General features: G+C 26.2%; 1 protein-coding gene across 1 annotated transcript in view; it reads left to right on the plus strand.

Annotated features, from left to right (window-relative positions):
• Positions 1–2,528: 2,528 nt before the first annotated feature.
• Positions 2,529–20,786, plus strand: part of LOC129955844 (uncharacterized) — a 293,119-nt gene continuing 274,861 nt past the window's right edge. Inside the window, exon 1 of the mRNA XM_056068255.1 lies at positions 2,529–2,794. Within this exon, the coding sequence (XP_055924230.1) occupies positions 2,615–2,794 (180 nt within the window). The 5' untranslated portion in view covers positions 2,529–2,614. The remainder of the gene's footprint in view (positions 2,795–20,786) is intronic.

A 20,786-nucleotide genomic window follows, 5' to 3' on the forward strand; every position in this document is an offset into this window, starting at 1 on the left:
AATAATTATGCAAATCAAAGTAATAAACAATGAATTCGACAACATTAACATACACGATTAAATTATGAACCTATATCCTAAAATTTGATAGTAAACGCCAAATTTTGATTCATTTTAAAATGCATCTCATTCAAATTGCCCTATGTAAAAAAACTCCTCGTAGAAAACGATTTTTAAACATTTGCTTCAAAATTTTAGTTTACTCGTATATCAAAACCGTATTTCCCTTCTCGCGACAATTCGTTAAACAGCTTCTCACAAATGTTTATTACCTGCGAATATTAATGGAAGTAAAATAATGTAGTAATTCAAACAACCAATTACCTCTGATATTAAAAAGAATCGGAATTAAATACAAAATCGAAACTCTCCATGATTTTTTTAAATATCGAAACAAAATGTTTAAAAATGCAGAAAGTTAAAGCCGATTAAAGTTTAACCATAAGTTAGAAATTAAAACATTTTTTTTTTAGTTTTATATTTTTAATTTGCTTAGTAACAAAATAAATAAATATTTATTGTGGTTATGCTTAGAAGCAAAATGTTTCTTGAAGAAAAGAAAATTTTTCTTCGACATTAATAAAATGCTTTGAGAGGAATTCAATTCCTTTTGTTAAAAATATAGTTAAACTTTGCTTAAAATTTCTATAAACGATATATGCAGTGATTCGACGATAGGAAAAGACAAAACTTATCCCATATGTAAGAATTTAGAGTGTCCTAGTAAATATTATTAACTTTTTATGTATTATGTCTTTTTAAAAAGAAACGCTATTAGATTGCAATTTAGAAGAAACGTAGTTTACATTGCCCATTTCTATAAATTCTTCTTTTTTAATTGAAGTAAAAAATTCTTTCTTACATTGTAATGAATAAATCAAAGTTATATAAAATAGTATAAATGCAAAAAAACTGCGAAATCTAAATTTTAATATAGTTTCTAGGTCTCATTTGCCCTATTTAGTAAAAATATTCTTCTAAAAAAACATTTTATTTAAAAAATACTCTCCGAGGATTAAATTTGACCGAGTTTTGTAATTCTGAATATCAGCATTTTAAGCAATTTTATACTATTTCAATGGACATCTAGAAAAATCCATCAACCAAAAACTACAGAATACGGTTGTTTATTGGTTTTAAAATAATGAAGTTAAGAACTTTGAAACATAGTAAATTTTAGTCACAGAAGAATGGAATTTATTTTGTTTAAAATTTTAGAGTGGCAACTATATTTTATTGTTGCCATTTTGACCCAACACCATTTTGATCAATTTGTAATAGTAATATGTCTGTTTTACACATTCTTTTAAAATTTCCACGGTTTGCTTTACAGCGTCTTGCATGTTTTCAGAAATCTCACCTTGATTTGGACGAGTTGCTTTCCAAAACACTGTATATTAACCGTTTTACTTTTTTTTTAAATATTAATTTTTTTAGTCATATTCAAAATTTAGACGTGCTTTATAGTACGGTACCGTATCTTACATCATTATTGCGCTTTTTCATGACTCACTGTTTTACCCTTTTAGGCATTTGGATTTTGTAAACATTCCATCTTTTGATTTTATTTTAAATTGATACAAATATTTTAATTTCGCAAATGTAGCGCAGCATAGCCAATGATGGCTTTTGTGCCATAAAAAAAAACGCATTTATATTTTTTTTTACATTTTAAATTCTTATTCGTGTGCTATATTTATTAACATAACAAATAAAATGTAACTCTTTGGGTCATTCACATCCTTTTTATAATGGATGTACATATCTCTATAGGTTTTAAAATTACTTTTTCAGCCATGATTAAAGCGAATACCTTGTATGTAGTTCTAATAATATTTTTTTTTTTCATATAACCTGCTGCTATTGCATATTTTCTAGATTTCAAAACTTTTTGCACCTCGTAACTACTTACAAGATGTAAATCGAAAATGTTGGCATATTTCTAACCCGTTCAATCAACTTTCAGTATTAGTTTCAAATTTACTATAGATTTCTTTGGGAAAATTGTTAATATTGAGTTTTTTATATATGGATTTTCATTAAGATTAGCATTTTTTTAAATGGAAAATGCATAATGCTCGCATCACAGTTGTAATAAACTTTCCGAAAAAACATAATTACAAAAATATATGTTCTAATTATGTGTATTCAGGTAAGCTCTTAAAATGCACTTTTCGTCAAAAGACAAGATCAGTAAAAATAATAATAATAATAATAAACCCTGAAACTCAAAGAACTTTAGCAGAAAAATATTTAGAATAAATCTTTCCATAATCTGGTAACCAAATTTTTAAAGGAAGTAAACAAGAATAAAGTATTCTTTGAAAGAAAAATAAGAAAGAAGAAGTTTCTTTAATCGAAGATGTCATTATTCTAACATTTAAGCCCCTGCTTATTTTCGTTTTAGTCCAACAGATGGCGGTGTCGCACACCCTTTCAAGAATTCCCCCACGAAACGTGGGGGCCACATCTATTTGATACAACATCAAACCACGGAGTCGAACAGTCGCACTAGTGACATTCTCTCACACAGTTTCGCTCTCTCTGAAATCTTTAATCTTCCAAAAAATATACAACTGCAAACACAAAAACTTTTCATCTCCAGCGATTCGAAATGCTGTCTTTATCGGTTGCTAATCAACAAGTGCGTTTTCGAACGCGTAAAAATGAAACGGTCACTGTTTTGCCAGTGACTGTTGAATTCGAAAAGTTAAGTCGTGCTGAAAAAAAATCAACAATGGTCAACCACGTTGAGTGGCGGAAGGTCACATCCTCTGATTTTGGAAGTAAAGGGGTACGTAATCATCCTGTAGATAGATATATAAATATCTTTACTATGAAGTAAATAAATGAATATCTACAAAATGTGCAAAAAAAAAACCCTGCATAGTTATAAGACTTTATTAGTTCAGAATATGATTGAAATAGTTTTACCTTTCAAATTTAAAATGTTTAACTATTATTTTTAAGAAAGTATTCAAAAGTTTCTTAGATTTTTAAATAATGAACATATACCGATATTTAAAATGCACGATTTTTCATTTCCATTAATTTCCAAGATTTGTATTTCAATTACGATAAAAACCTTTTTAAAAACTTGTTACTTTAAAGAAATATCCGATACAGAATTTACTAAGGATTCACGAAACAAGAGAAATTGTTTGTTTTGAAATTTTGTTCAAGGAAACAACTTTTAGCAAGATATTTCGACATTTTTACTAAATTTGCTTTCACGAAATCTTAAATAGCTTCTTTCAGGTTCGAATAAAATCTAAAGTATAAAACGGTAATTGATATTGTTTGGAAAAAAAGTTAATTTCCTTTCCAAAAAGTTGAGAATAAAATGCAGTATGTAGATTTTGATGAATTTTATATTTTCTTTGATACCGATAAATTCCACATATTCAAAATATTTTTACAAACAATAATTATAGCTTTCAAATGTAATATACTTTTCAAATGAAAAAAAAAATTACAGTTTTTTAGAAGTTTTGCATATTGATTTTTTTTTCTTTTTACTCATTTATTTTTATCTAGGCTAGAAGCTCAATGTTACGAAAATTCCCCATTACTTTATGGTACTGCACATTATTATTTTTTAAAAATTAAATTCCATCAAGAATTGGAAAAGACGAATCAACCGAAATTTTTTTCTAATTTCTTATAAATATTCATACTTCTCGATATTTCTGAAGCTATTGTGTTTTTCTATTTTTTTTTTTTATAATTTATTTGTAGTTGAATCGTTGAATTTATTTGTAGATTTTTAATTATTTTTAACAAATAGTTAAAACGTTCGTTCTATTTTATGTAAGAGAATATATATATATTATAATGTAAATATCAATGGAAGTTTCAAATTTAAGAAATAGTCTACAAACAGAACACACAACTTTAGAATTACAATATATTTCGAATCCTTTATGCTGTAGTTCTTTTTATTGTCAATTCCCTTAATAATCGTTGAATTTATTTGTAGATTTTTAATTATATTTAACAAATAGTTAAAACGTTCGTTCTATTTTATGTAAGAGAAAAGTATAGAACTTCTCAAAGGAAAGTCCATGCAGTTATTGCTTTTCATTTTGTCAATCACAAATATTTTTGATATGTTTTAAAATCTTTCCGTCCATTAAAACTTCTTTTCATGTTATCTTTTATAAGTTGATTCGGAAAATAAACTAAACTCCTTCAGCAAATTTCTGTAAAATAAAACAAATTAATTTTTCATTAAAGATAATTTATGTAATTATTCTGTTGCAACATATATTTTTTCATGTTTTAAATAGTTTATTTCTTTAAAACTGTTAGTTTTATTATTTCTGCAAGTCATACGTTTTATAACTTGAAATTAACTTAATAAATCTTAACTTGAACAAATAATGTAATTTATTCTTTCAGAAAAGGCTTGAACAAAACTTTTATTCAATAAAGTAGAAAGCAAAACCCTATTTTCCCTCAAAATGACTTTTTCGTGGATTTGAAATGAATTTCTGATCAATGAAATTGTTTTTACAAAAGAAGTAAAATTAAAGTATTTTTTAACAGCATTCATGGTTCATCAGTGGGATGTAAATGCAAATATAGATTTAATATCGTCTGTAAAAGATAATCATCACATAATCACTACAAATTAACACTAATTTCCTTTTTTTATATAAATGTGGCAATTACTGTCTGTGTTGAAATTTTGTAGAAATTATTTTCTGTATATTATATACATTTAATATGAACGGCTTGAATTTAAGAACGAATTATTAATCTTTCGAATATTAATAATATTTTGATAGTTAAAAAATTAATTTATCTGTTGTTATTTTTTACATCTTATATTCATTAATTTTTTAATGTAAGACGATTTTGATATCTTTATATTTTAAAGGCATTTACCATGAAACACAAAAAAAAATTGATTGACTGATAAAATGAATTTTTAATCGATATTTATTAATTGCCAAACCTTTTCAGGATTTTTTTAAATAAAACCTTTTTATTAATTTGATAAGCTTCGAAAAAAAGTAAACATTTCATATTTCTTCATTTACAAAAATATTTTATTTTTCCTTCGTCATCAATGAAGTCATCTTGACATAATGAGCATTAAGACCCCCAAAAGAAAGAAAAAATCTTTTAAAGCATAGAAAACATTCGTGTTAAAATGACAATTTCACTCAATAATCTTCTTCTAATGGCTAGATATGCTTTTACTAATGAGTTCACTCCTGCACAAAATCAATAATTTGGGCTTTCTATTCTAATGAAAATCACAAAACTCATTAACTCTAGAATCGTGCAGACGTTGATGCTTTTAGCTGGATGTCAAACTATTTGCGATTAAGAGTTAAATTGGATGAAATCTCCTTTTGCATAATGGGAATGAAATTGTTAATAGAAATGAATCATTGTTTTCTCTTTCGTTTTAAAAGGCTTTGAAATTGCCCTTAAAATTGGAAATCTTGGTTTTGTTTACATGACAATCATGAAAAGTAATAACTTTTATTTATACTGATAGTTTTGACTTTGTTTTCTTTTGTATTATAAGTAAAATGAAATGAATAAATTTTATTCTCTGTAATTTCAGGTTATATTGTGCAAATGTGCATAAGTATTATTAGATTTAAATAAAACTGTTAATAACTCATGAAAAAATTTTAGAAATAGTAATATTCTGAATAGGCTTAAAATACAATGTTATTTGAAGATTTCCTTAATGAGTTATTATGCATTTCTGCTATATGTTGCTATATTTCTATCATGAAATATATATATAATTCTATCTTGAGTTGTTATCTTTTGTTTATGTATCTGAAATACCTTCTATGTTATCTAAATGTATGAAATCCTATCAGCTTTATCATGATATCTGTTTTACATACACATTTTTATTAATGACGCATTTCTCACTTCTAAATATAACTTCAGTTAATTACGTTTCATTTATTATTTGTAATATCTAAAGAAATTTATATGCATCGCTTTTTTTTAAAAAATTTCTTACATGCTGTTACAAATAATTTACTGAAAAGTGGGAAAAAAAGTTAGCAATCACTATTTATTCCTTACAATTGATTGAAAATTAATTGACGATTAACTGCTATTTGTTCTTGTAAAAACAGTGTATAAATCAGAGTATCACTGAATATAAATCTGACATTTATGACGAGATAAATGTATGGGCATTTCCTACACAACTTAATGTACTTTTCGAAGCTAAAATGAACTTAAAATAAAAGATTTTTTCTTATTATTAAAAAGAAAATAGACCCGTAAAATCATGCACAATTAAGCACCGTTTACATGCTTATAGTATATATATATATATAATATAATGATATCCCTTAATTTAATTTAAATTCAAATTAATTTCCTAACTTTTATATTAAATTAGTCCATAAACTTCATTCTAAAATGTTCTCTTACTTCCCGATCCAATTCCAACTTTTTTTAGTTTTTTCTCGAACTCTGAGTGAAGGGAAAAAAATATCAAATACTTGCAATATTCCTTTAAGGGTACCTAAATTTTTCTTTCCTAAGACTACACGTGTCAAAGAAATCCCTATCAGAATCTCATAGTAAAAACCACTGAAGGGAATATTTTGGTCTCTTTTGCTCTTCTGCTCTTGCATCGTCATCTAAACTAATGTATTTCTTACCACTTATTCTTGTACATAAATTATGCCTCCCGAGATGGAATAAAACAAAGTTTTAAAATTTCAAAAGTTTCTTCCTGTCGGGCACGCATCTCTAAAATACGTATATAAGTTTTCATATAAATCCCAATTATTTAGTAGGTATTATAATTATGATATACTTCATTTACATGGGTTTAATCTATGGTTATATGTTTTTATTATTTTCTGATATTCGCAGATTTTCTGCTTAAATCATTATTTTCCTCTTTCTCTTAACGATAAAACATTTTCTTCAAGATGCCGTTATCAAGTTTTCGAAATTACTCACATTTGGTGAATTTATATAAGACAAATGGTCTGGAGCTAATTTAAGCATTTTTTAAGGAAAAAAACGGGGAATTTATATCCTTTTCCTTTATAGATACAATAGATAGTATTTAAAAATTTTCAATTTATTTTATTTGTCATCCAATGAATTTAATTCCATAATTTATTAAATTCTCATAGACAGTCAACATGTTAAGCGACGTTCAATTGTTTTCATTAAATATCTAATTTCTTTCATATAAATCACATAAAATAAGAAGTGTAGGCTCAGTACTAAAGGTAAAAATATTATATTTTTACCTTTACCAAAAATGTTTAATTCTATCGATCGATTTCAATACTATATGCTAATTATTTCTTTAAAATTGTACGCTTATAGTTTTTAAATGAATTTTCATGACTAACTTTAAATCTGTAATAATTTAAATTAGTTATTGTATGTTCCTGTTTAGGTTTATATATATATATATATATATATATATATATATATATATATATATATATATATATATATAATTTTATGTCAGGATTTTGAAGATTGTATAAACAATGCTTTATTGAATCAGATCTTTAAAAAACAACTATACACACTTTATTCATACTGAAATATTGTCTTTTAGTTTTAAGTGGCAATTCTCTTTAGTCTTCGTTATACATGCCAGAGGAAAAATCAGGTTTTTCTTTAAAAGAAAATAGGTTTACCGAGGAAATGAGAAATCCCAAAAGAGAATTCACGAGGTTGAAAAAATGATCATTTTAAATTACCTATACATGCTCACTACAGAGTGCTCATTGTTACAATATTTCATTAATTTAGTAATAGAATTTCTACATTTCAAAACTCAGTTTGCATTTTTCTCCCTTTTAGAAAAACTCTAAAATAATTTCTTTTTTTTTTTAAATTCATAACCGAAAAATGTACATCACACAGCTTCGAAAAAGCACTATTTACTTGACAAAGTCTCCACTTTTTAAATCAAATATAAAAATATTAAAAAGACGAAAAAATGAAATTCCTTTAATTCAAACCTGAAAAGAGTTCTATGATCTCATTTTCACATTCAAATAATATTTTACATTCAATATTGAAAGTAATATGGAATAAAAAGGAAGTGTTGGATATATTATTGGAATACTACTTTCAGTTCTTCACGGAATTCTAATTATTTCTGCATTACTTGTTTAGCTTCAGTTTGCTTTTCCAATCGATTTAAAACTTTTTTGACGAAAATAAAATAAAGAAAAATATGGTTAAATCTGGTATTATTTCAGTTCAATACACTTCATTGAAATTTAAATTCATAAAAAAAAATTCCTCTGTTTCTAAACACGATTTCTAAAAATTGCAAAGGTATCCTATTGTAGTTCTCGTATTTGCATTGCAAACGAGACAGCAAATAATGAACAATTCCCATTCCTTCAATGAAACAGGAAAGAAAAAAGAGTGGAAATGGAGAAGCAACCAAAAAAAGGACTTAGGATTCCATTGGTTTGCGATATATATGACCGAGTCCAACAGACTTGGATGTCGTCCAAATGCTTTTTTACAGCATGGATATAATCTTTATTGTCAGTGGAAAACGAAGTAACACAAACATTGTTTCCTTGTTGCCATTATTCATTGAAAAGCAGGATAATATCAAACCGAAAGCATTTCATATTTGGCTTGACAGTTACTTCCTGAAAAAGTGTAAAGTCTGGAAGTATGCAAAAGCGATTTATTATAAAAATTGAAACAAATTAAATAAGTATTTGCGTTTGAAATCTGTTGGTAATGTGTTTTATTTCATAAGATTACCAAAAACCACAAACTCATTTCATTATCAATTGTAAAATTATGGATTGTATATTATCAATACGCATTTTTCATAAAATAATATTTTTGTAACACTTTTTGTAAGAAAGTGTGATCCAGAAGCATTAATAATTCCGAAAAAGCTTGATTTAAAATTTAATAAATATTGAAATTTTAAGGTTTATAAGAGATTAATTATATACAGATATAAGAGATAATTATATACAGATATAAGAGATAATTATATACAGATATAAGAGATAATTATATACAGATATAAGAGACAGTTATATACAGAGAAATTTTCTTAAATGGGATAAATGCTGTCATAAAATTGTACATATTCTTAATTACAAATAAGTTCAAATGAAATAAGCATATTTCTGTTTTAAGTGAAATAATTTGTGCTAATTTCACATTTGTAATTAAATAAAACAAATAAACCATTTTTCACTACATAATTCCTCCTATTTCTAATCACTGCTACTTCTTCTTCTTGTGTACAGCCGACTACACCGCCAACACTGAAGCCGACTGCTATCTTTAACAAAGTCCGTCCATGACACTGACCGATTCACCAAACAGATATCCTCTTCTAGGCATTTGACCCATACCCATAAACTGGTCACTTACTGACCTCCCTCCTCATCTACCCATTCAGCTGTCTTCCTATTAAACAAGGAACGGGTCATCACTTAACGAAAATCTCCACGAAATTCACGTTTCTCCAAATTCTCGTTTCACAACAATAGAAATTCAAACGCTTTCAAACAGTTGGTAAAAAAAACTGACAATTTTTAACATCCTGTCCTTTAAAGTTTTAAATATCATTCTAGTATTATCAGTACTGTACTTAAATCGTCATCTTCAACATTCAGATTCTTTTTTAATTCCGAGATTTCTATACATTCTTTTAAATAACGGTAAACAGTACCGATTCCTCTACATATGCACTTATTTTCCTGCATTCTTTCAAATCTTTGAAAACTTGAAATTGTAGGAAATCTCCTATGTCCTGATATAATTTGGATTACCAGTGGGTGATACCTTCTTATTTTTATTTTTGGGTAAGGAATAAAGTCAAAAGTTACTCTTCCCTTTTTGAACATGTACCATCAGTCAAACGATTGTAGCTTTATTTCTTCTTTTAATTCCCATTTTTAAGACACTATTTGTCTAATCATTGCAACTATTAGAACATTGAAACTTCGTAGGCAAGTAATAAATAGAAAACTTGTAAATATTTCTTTTATCCTAACTTCGCTCAAATTTCAGAATCCTCATGTTACTTCAAAATAGAACACAAATACAACTAAACTAAACCACTCTAATGTATTTCAGTTTTGATATATTACAGACATCCTTCAAATGTTTATTTATCTATATCTATACTTATAATAAAGCTCAATGTGTGTGTGTGTGTGTGTGTGTGTGTGTGTGTGTGTGTGTGTGTGTGTGTGTGGTGTGTGTGTGTGTGTGTGTGTGTTGGCGCTCTACAGGCCAGACCGTTTGACATACAGCTACCAAATTTGGTACATGTATACCTTGGAGGTTGGGAATGTGCACCTGGGGTTTCTTTTTTCGAATTTTTAATTATTAATTAAAAACTAACTTTCCCGCCAAAAAAATCTTCCATTTTCCCCACCGCCAACTTTTCCGCCAAAAAAATCTTCCATTATCCCCAGCGCCAAACGAGAAAGGCTTCAGTTTTTTTTCTCCCAACAGTAATGAGGCTAGGGTTAAAATTTTTCGGCTGATTATTTCAATCGGTTCTGTTTATTTTCTTAATGTTTGATGCATTTAAAATTAAACATTGTTAATGAATCAATCTTTCAGATTCATTCTGAAGTACTTTTGAATTAAAATAAAACAGAATAAAGGAAATTAAAAATTTCTAATCCGCATAGTGTTACCCCAACTGGCGTAGAAAAAATCACGTATTTGCGTTACGTAACCGGCGAAGAAAATTCACGCATGCGCATTCTGTTCTGATTGTTGCTATGACAACGTTATCAATGGATGATTTAAATTATTTTTGGGTTAGTTGTATGCTTTTGTAAGTAAATTGTATTTATGTTAGTTATATATTTTTTGTATATGCTTATAGTTTTAAGTACATCGTTTTTTAAGTAGTTTTTTTAAAACCTGTTTTCAACCGTTTATTTTAAACGATTCGTTTTATTTTCTTAGTGTTTGATGCATTTAAATTTAAACATTGTTAATTAATCGATCTGCTCATAATGAATCTAAGAAAATTTTGTTGACCGACTCTTGAGATATTACATAAATTTAAAAAGATATTCTTTAGTGCCCATAAAGCTTAAACGCTGAGTGACTCTATTTTCAGTAATCAGATTATAAAAAAATGCTTTGTTTCAGTAAAAAATATTATTATATTAATTGAATATAAATTCTTTCCACTTTAATTTAAAGCATAAATTCTACGGGTGCTAACAGAAAATGAGAGAGATACATATTACGTTATGACAGAAGGCCTTTATAATATTATGAGTGAATTATATGACTATCAAAATTTGAAGTTTTAAAATATTTTGATGAAGAAGCTATTAAAGTAGAAATTGCATAAAATATTTCATTATTAAAATTTTAACGAACATTAAGATTGGCGAACCGGCTGGTCGCCAAAGGCGGCTAGTAATAAATAATTCCACGTATTTTATTCTTCTTTCCAATAGATAAAACTCTGACAATTTTAATATGAAATCATACAAAAATAAAATTCACGCTTCGGTGAAATTTATTTACCAGTTGTTGTCAATAAAACAGCTAAGCATTCCCGAAAGAAAAAGATCCTGCGTGAAAATAAGCTCTAATATTTCTTAGGAAACCTGTCAAATGCATCTGTGCATGGGAGAAAAAGAATGAGATTCACTGAGGTCGAAAATTGAATCAGAACTAGTGTTAGTGAGGAAAGCGTGACACTTCTGTATTTTAATTGTATCGATCTGCTTTCCGGCCATCAATTATGAATTCTTTCTTCACTCTTACAAATCCTGCGATGTTCTTATTCAGAGGATTTCAAAACAAATGCTTTGAATGAAATTGAATGAATTAGGCATAAATATTCGTTGAAATAGTAGTGGTAATTCAATAAAGTTAAAGCACTGTTTTCTTTCTCTTCCTTTTTGTATCAAAGGAATAAAAATGGCAAGAATTTGATAGGCGAGAAGAAAGAAAAAATAAAAGGAAAAGAAGTGAAAAACGAAACTTACCCCGTATAAATAAGAAAATGCAAAGAATATCAATTGAAAGATAAACATGCAAAAATTATGTGTGCAAAAAAGTAAAAGATATAAAATATATGCATTTCAATATTTTACGTATTTTTAAAAGAAATTTATATAAGATTTAATACATGATGTATAGATATTGATAGATATCGGGCATGGTTGTTCTTCATATGTGTTCTATCTGTGAGGTGTGTGAATCTGCCCCCCTGTTAAAAGGGGTAGCCTTTCTATATATTTTTTAAATCTATAAATGAAACGCCCACGGTTGTACTCATTATGTGATTTTAAAATAGCATATACCATTTTTTTATATAAAGCATAATATTTTATCAATTAAATTTAATCTAATCAAATAATAAATCAACAAAAAATTTTCAATATAATGACATTTTGAATTTTCTGGTTTCTGAATTTGTAATATAAATGCTTTAAAACGGTTTTAACTTTTAATGAATACGCTGCTAAACATGAAAGCAAATGAGATTGATTTCTTGAAACCAATCTTTCAATCTATCCAGCCAATTGCATCAATCACAATCACTTATTTGATTGCAAATGTTTTACTTCTAGTATTACAATAATAACATCATTTAGATTACTCGAACAAAATGGATTTATATTGTTTCATATATAAACAAATATGCACTGCAGCATTTTAAAATAAAGATTCAATTCAAGAGAAACAATGACCAAGAATTTTTTACTAAAATTAATGAAAATATTTTTTTTTAATTTGCAAACTGATCTGAATTTATTTTATTTTTTTAAAAATAAAGTGTAAAAATTATTTGAAAAAAAATGTTAAGCTTAAATTAAATTTTAATTAGTATTTCTTAAAAAAATACGCTTTAGATACTGAAACTTTGCAGTCCTTTTTACAAATACTTTCAAATTTGAAACATATTTAAATGACTTAGAAATTTTATTCATATCCTCTCCATCTAAAACTCTCCTTTCAATTTTCTACTTAGAAATGAACTCTAAAATAATCAGTTTCTTAGCATCACAAAAAATACTACTATTTCTATATTATAAAAGACCCTTATCATTAAATTCCGAAAAGTAATTGTGATTTCACGTTAACATTGAAGTTATTTACAATAACGTTGGACAGAAAGACTTTATGAACTGTTTAAACATTTTTGCCCACATGATGCACTGAAATTTTATTTCGAAAAGAGCTTTGCAAAAGAAAGGTTACTTTCACTATGATATTAGATGGTTATGAGTCATTTTTATAGAGCATGAAAGCTTTTCAGATTCTATTTATGGCGTCTACCATTTCATTCTGTATTCTGGTACATTGCCATCTCATTTCAAATACTCCCAGAAAACAATCTTATTACGTATATTGATGTCTTAGCAGCTTTAGAGAGAATTTAACTCACCGCTTCTCTTCTCTAAGCACAATATATTCTTTTAGTATATAGTTGAAGGGCAATTATATATAAACCACTCCCATGATATCCAGTTAGAATCCAAGGAAAGGAAAAGTCTGAAATTTCACCACGTTAAAACTGTATTTAAAGGAATTTTGCATGCCATTTCAATTCTAAAATCACATGAACTCATTTGGTATTTTAATTCTAAAATAACATGAGCTCATATAGCATTTTAATTCTAAAATCACATGAACTCATTTGGTATTTTAATTCTAAAATAACATGAGCTCATATAGCATTTTAATTCTAAAATCACATGAACTCATTTGGTATTTTAATTCTAAAATAACATGAGCTCATATAGCATTTTAATTCTAAAATCACATGAACTCATTTGGTATTTTAATTCTAAAATAACATGAGCTCATATAGCATTTTAATTCTAAAATCACATGAACTCATTTGGTATTTTAATTCTAAAATAACATGAGCTCATATAGCATTTTAATTCTAAAATCACATGAACTCATTTGGTATTTTAATTCTAAAATAACATGAGCTCATATAGCATTTTAATTCTAAAATCACATGAACTCATTTGGTATTTTAATTCTAAAATAACATGAGCTCATATAGCATTTTAATTCTAAAATCACATGAACTCATTTGGTATTTTAATTCTAAAATAACATGAGCTCATATAGCATTTTAATTCTAAAATCACATGAACTCATTTGGTATTTTAATTCTAAAATAACATGAGCTCATATAGCATTTTAATTCTAAAATCACATGAACTCATTTGGTATTTTAATTCTAAAATAACATGAGCTCATATAGCATTTTAATTCTAAAATCACATGAACTCATTTGGTATTTTAATTCTAAAATAACATGAGCTCATATAGCATTTTAATTCTAAAATCACATGAACTCATTTGGTATTTTAATTCTAAAATAACATGAGCTCATATAGCATTTTAATTCTAAAATCACATGAACTCATTTGGTATTTTAATTCTAAAATAACATGAGCTCATATAGCATTTTAATTCTAAAATCACATGAACTCATTTGGTATTTTAATTCTAAAATAACATGAGCTCATATAGCATTTTAATTCTAAAATCACATGAACTCATTTGGTATTTTAATTCTAAAATAACATGAGCTCATATAGCATTTTAATTCTAAAATCACATGAACTCATTTGGTATTTTAATTCTAAAATAACATGAGCTCATATAGCATTTTAATTCTAAAATCACATGAACTCATTTGGTATTTTAATTCTAAAATAACATGAGCTCATATAGCATTTTAATTCTAAAATCACATGAACTCATTTGGTATTTTAATTCTAAAATAACATGAGCTCATATAGCATTTTAATTCTAAAATCACATGAACTCATTTGGTATTTTAATTCTAAAATAACATGAGCTCAAATAGCATTTTAATTCTAAAATCACATGAACTCATTTGGTATTTTAATTCTAAAATAACATGAGCTCATATAGCATTTTAATTCTAAAATCACATGAACTCATTTGGTATTTTAATTCTAAAATAACATGAGCTCATATAGCATTTTAATTCTAAAATCACATGAACTCATTTGGTATTTTAATTCTAAAATAACATGAGCTCATATAGCATTTTAATTCTAAAATCACATGAACTCATTTGGTATTTTAATTCTAAAATAACATGAGCTCATATAGCATTTTAATTCTAAAATCACATGAACTCATTTGGTATTTTAATTCTAAAATAACATGAGCTCATATAGCATTTTAATTCTAAAATCACATGAACTCATTTGGTATTTTAATTCTAAAATAACATGAGCTCATATAGCATTTTAATTCTAAAATCACATGAACTCATTTGGTATTTTAATTCTAAAATAACATGAGCTCATATAGCATTTTAATTCTAAAATCACATGAACTCATTTGGTATTTTAATTCTAAAATAACATGAGCTCATATAGCATTTTAATTCTAAAATCACATGAACTCATTTGGTATTTTAATTCTAAAATAACATGAGCTCATATAGCATTTTAATTCTAAAATCACATGAACTCATTTGGTATTTTAATTCTAAAATAACATGAGCTCATATAGCATTTTAATTCTAAAATCACATGAACTCATTTGGTATTTTAATTCTAAAATAACATGAGCTCATATAGCATTTTAATTCTAAAATCACATGAACTCATTTGGTATTTTAATTCTAAAATAACATGAGCTCATATAGCATTTTAATTCTAAAATCACATGAACTCATTTGGTATTTTAATTCTAAAATAACATGAGCTCATATAGCATTTTAATTCTAAAATCACATGAACTCATTTGGTATTTTAATTCTAAAATAACATGAGCTCATATAGCATTTTAATTCTAAAATCACATGAACTCATTTGGTATTTTAATTCTAAAATAACATGAGCTCATATAGCATTTTAATTCTAAAATCACATGAACTCATTTGGTATTTTAATTCTAAAATAACATGAGCTCATATAGCATTTTAATTCTAAAATCACATGAACTCATTTGGTATTTTAATTCTAAAATAACATGAGCTCATATAGCATTTTAATTCTAAAATCACTAGATCTAAGTATAAATTCTTCATTTAGAGCCCGAAATCCTGCCTTTTTATATGCAAAATATTTATAGAAACCGTTATCAAATATAATATCTATTGATATTGAAATAAACTTATTGAAGATAATATCCATGCCCAAAAATGAAGGGTTTAGAATATTTTCTGAAAAAACATATTTAATTGTGTGTTTCATAACATGCAGCATATAATTAATATAACAGATCATTTTAATAGAAATAAATATGTTTGAAATGGTGAATTAGTAATAATAATTAGAATTTATTAAAATTAGTGTACATTCATTCAATTAATACGAATAACAAATCGACCTATTTTTATCATTGTATTCTGTTTCAGTTGTAGAAATGACAGTGACACAATAATTTCAAAATCAAATTTATATGAAGTAAGTATCAAACTCCTATTGTAGCTAATATTTAAATTTAAATATTTTAATAGAATAAATCGACGTGTGGTTATGAACAGTTCATTTTCCAACTGATTTCAAACACTCTGTTGAAATCAATATCTGTATGCTACTTTGTTGCCAATAAGTCAATCCAAAATGTCAAAAGGAGTAATTCCGTTGCCAACTCTTTGTGATGGCTTCATTGAATTATTTTATCTTAATAGTCATTGTGAATTTTGGCAATGTCGATTTGACGAATGGATGAATTAATGTAGTATTATCAAGGAAAATAAAAAGCAAATAATAAACTCTTTGTATTTATAAATAATTTTATAAAATAATAATGCAATTCATAAAAGTTGATAGTTTCTTATTTATAAAAAAGCAAATATTACTATCGGAACTTTAATTTAAAAATATTCATATATTATAAACAATAATAATAGCTTTTAATATGAACACTTTTGAAATTTGGCTTAAGGTGTACGTACACACTAGAAGATTTTTTTTAAATTTTAACTTTAAAAATCCAGTTTTTTCACGGTAGGTCATTAATATATGTTTAAATCATTTCAGTGAGAAAAAAACCATATTACACTAATTATTAACTAATTAAATAATATTTAATGAGCCAATTAGCCTATTTTTTTAAACATGATATCTTAAATTCTAATTTGTACAAAAACACAATTTTAGTTTGAATTTATGCCTAATATTAGTCTCCATGTTGTCTGCCTCAATCAAGTTATAAAAATATATAGTTCTTTTTTTAATTTTTCATTAACGATGAATAGAAAAAGCGTGATTTTTTCTGTAATTTTAACATTTAAATAGCTATTAAAAATTTATTTCTACTAATATAACTTTGATTGAGGCACAAAACATTCGCTATTTCATACAGATTATTTTGATATATAAATAATTGTATTTGGTTAATTTTTTTGTCGAGTTATGATTGTTTGAATGAAGCAACATAGTGGGAAAATACCATTCTTTATAAAATGAGTTTTAAAAAAAACCGTAACTAGAGTTTTAACCGTAACTAACTAATGAAAGCACCTCAAGATAAATAATTATAACTCGAGAAATATTTCGAATATTGAAAACATCTTGGTACCGTTTGAAAGCTAAAGGAACATTATTAAGCAATATTAAGCAGAAAACATTATTAAGCAATAAAAAAATATTCGATATTTTAATTGATTTTCAAAGTTTTAAGTGTGTACGTACACCTTAAATAAATAAGTTCAAATATCTCTAGAATAAAAATATAATTCGTTTCATAATTAGTAGTATTTAAATGTGCTCATATCAAAAAATATTGGGAAATAATCCTTTAAATTTCCTATAATCTCCTTTAATGTATTATTTATTAATAGTTGAACTGATTTTTAAAAATGCAATAGCATTCATTTAAAAATGGTAAATTTTGGATATGGAATTTTTCAGAATCCTAATTTATCAAATTCATCTTTCTCTAACAGATAATATGTATTTTATTTTTTCTGACAATAACCACCAATCTTTATATGTACCAAATGATGAAGTTAAATTAAAACTTCTGATCTTTACCTATTCTGGAAAAACTTGAATGATGCTTCTAAAAGCTTGTCTGTTTTCTAGGAAAGCACTCCAGAAAAGGAAACTTTTTTCAGAATTATTAATAAAGCAATTACCTTACCTTAATTTCTTTCTTATTCCTAAAATAAACGGCAATGAAGCAACTGCAATGGATCTCTCCAACTTTCTTTCTCTTGCCAGAATAAAAGGGTAACATTAAAACCAACTAGTAAAACAAATAAGTTCATTCAGTAATAAAATTATTATTGGAAACGTTGGCAAAGTTTTTTCTTTTGCCTCTTTTTTTCAATTTTTTTTATCTTTTGTTCACTGATATTTATTCATAAAGTTTAATAGTTTTGCTATTAACTAGAATATAGAAGAAAGGGTTTGTTGTACGAAAAATATAGTAATATCATCGTAATTATATTTTCAAGCATAAAGCCTAAATAAGATAATCAAAAGTAGAGAGACAAGCTGTTTTAACTAGTAAATTTAGATTACACAATAAGCAAAAATAAACAAAGGAAAAATAATAAATGTAAGCAAAAATAAATAAATGACGAAGAATTATATTTGTGTTTATCTTCTTGTCTACCAGAAATTTTTGCTTCTATAGAAATTAGGATATTCTTTCTCTTCTATAACACTAAGATTTTTATCTTGTGATAATTTTCTTTTTTCTTTTTTTTTCAGTTTACTCACTTTGATTATTAATATAAATGAAACATTTTTTAAGTACTTTCTTATTTCAAATTGTAAATATTAATTATTTAGCTCATATTTTTTTTTAAAAAATTTCAATGAATTACATTGAATTAAAACCATTATTTCTTTCTTAAGTAAAACTACACGTGTATTCAAAATAGAACATGATTTCCAGATACGAACTGATAATTTTTTTAAGAGAGCAGTAACTTGATAGTTTTATTTATTCATTTTAATTATTCCTGATAAAAATTTATTCAAAACATTATGTAGAAAAGCATTTTGAAAGAATATGAGAATTGAAAGAATGAATTGACTAAATTTTCACTTTCATTTTCATTAAGCAAAATTTTGAGAATGGTTTCATTTTAATAAGCTATTCATTCGTCATCAACTATCGATGAATTTCCTACTTATTCCAATCTCAAAATGCTGCATCTGTATATGGCAGATAGAGATATGTATACCGTAGTAGCCTTGAAGCAAATCCTTAGTTTTAGGACCGGAGGGAGGCAGGTGTGTTGTATCCTGAATCTACAGAACTGTTGGATATGCAGGCTTTCTCCACATTATAATCAAACTTCCTCCAGCTGGTGCGGAGTAGAAATTTTGAGAAGAAAAATGCTGCTTCATGTATCTTCCTTATCATCAGAAACTGTTGATAGATTACAAGATCTATTCCAAAATAACACTTGCGCATCTTTAAATATCAACATAAATAAAATTAAACAGACTGTCTTTATAGAATTATCAATCCATTAATCAGTCATAATATTTATTGACAGTCTAAATCTATTGGCATTGCATCAGAGATGTCGGAAAAAGGGTTTGTTAGCTTAGTATTTCCTTTGCACCGCATCATTTCTGGAGATGATAATTACTTTTAGATGAGCAAATTTTAACAATTTTACAAGTATTGGTGGCTTTTGAAAAAATGATGCCTGTCATGACATTTGATACTAATATAAAAAGCGTAGTACTCAAAATGTCTGACTCATTTACTTACTTATTTCAAATATAATTCAAATAACTAATTCCCTTAAATTGTTAATTAATGCATTGAAATCTATCCGAAATACATTTGTTTTAAGGGCAACTTAAATAACTATAAAAAAATTTTAAGTATTATATTTATGAGCAGTTCTGCAGCTGATTTGTTTCGCTGCCCATACGAATATATAGCAATCAATATTTATCCAATTAAGTAATAATGAATTCAAACTTCATGAGTTTCTAACTTTGTATGTTAAATAACCTATCGATTCTTAAAATCTTAATGCTTATTTGATTTCTCAAATGTTTTCTAGTCTTGTTCAGAATACTCACATTTTCTTTAGCTCTGGATGTAGCCTGAATTGATGATAACCGCTTACTCAGAGTATGAGTCAAAAACTGGCTCTAGCAGCAGAAATACGGGAATCTGCATTTTTTTCAATACAGTATGAGTACATAAATTGTTAGGCACATAAATAATAAAAAATTACTATAATTTTAACTTTAAACATAAAAGCTGATATTTTCTTGCTCTTCGTTTAGTTTATAATGATTTTTAAAATAATATTTTATAGTAGTAAGTAATCTATTTGGAAAGTAAATATTTTATATTCCAAAACAAATCCAATCAAATCGTAGAAATTATTCTTTAATTACTGTTCATGTAATTACAACTTATTTATAAATTTTAGAACAAATCTGAAAAATACTGTAACATTTTTTCCTTAAAAAAATATATTGTAGTCATAAAATATTTCACAATTCAGCAAATGGATTCTTAGTAGGAAAAGAATCAAAAAATGAAGTACAAATTCATATTAATGCCCTACTCTATCACTCATATTATCTGATACACTTTCATTGAAGCCAAAAGAGCAATGGAAAGAGTAGATGCAAAAATAGCTAGGTTTAGTTATTTTAAGACACGTTAAATATTCACCCATTGTCATTAAAACAAAACGCCCTTTCCATTTTAGAGAACTATTAGCTGCTTATAATATTGCCTTTTATACTCCTTTTAGCGCCTTTCTCCCAATGGTTTAAATTATTTTTAATCGTATAATATTATTTCCAATCTATTTGTAATTTAAAGTGTTTGAATAA

Source organism: Argiope bruennichi, chromosome 2 (genome assembly GCF_947563725.1).
Source record: "Argiope bruennichi chromosome 2, qqArgBrue1.1, whole genome shotgun sequence".
NCBI lineage: Eukaryota > Metazoa > Arthropoda > Arachnida > Araneae > Araneidae > Argiope > Argiope bruennichi.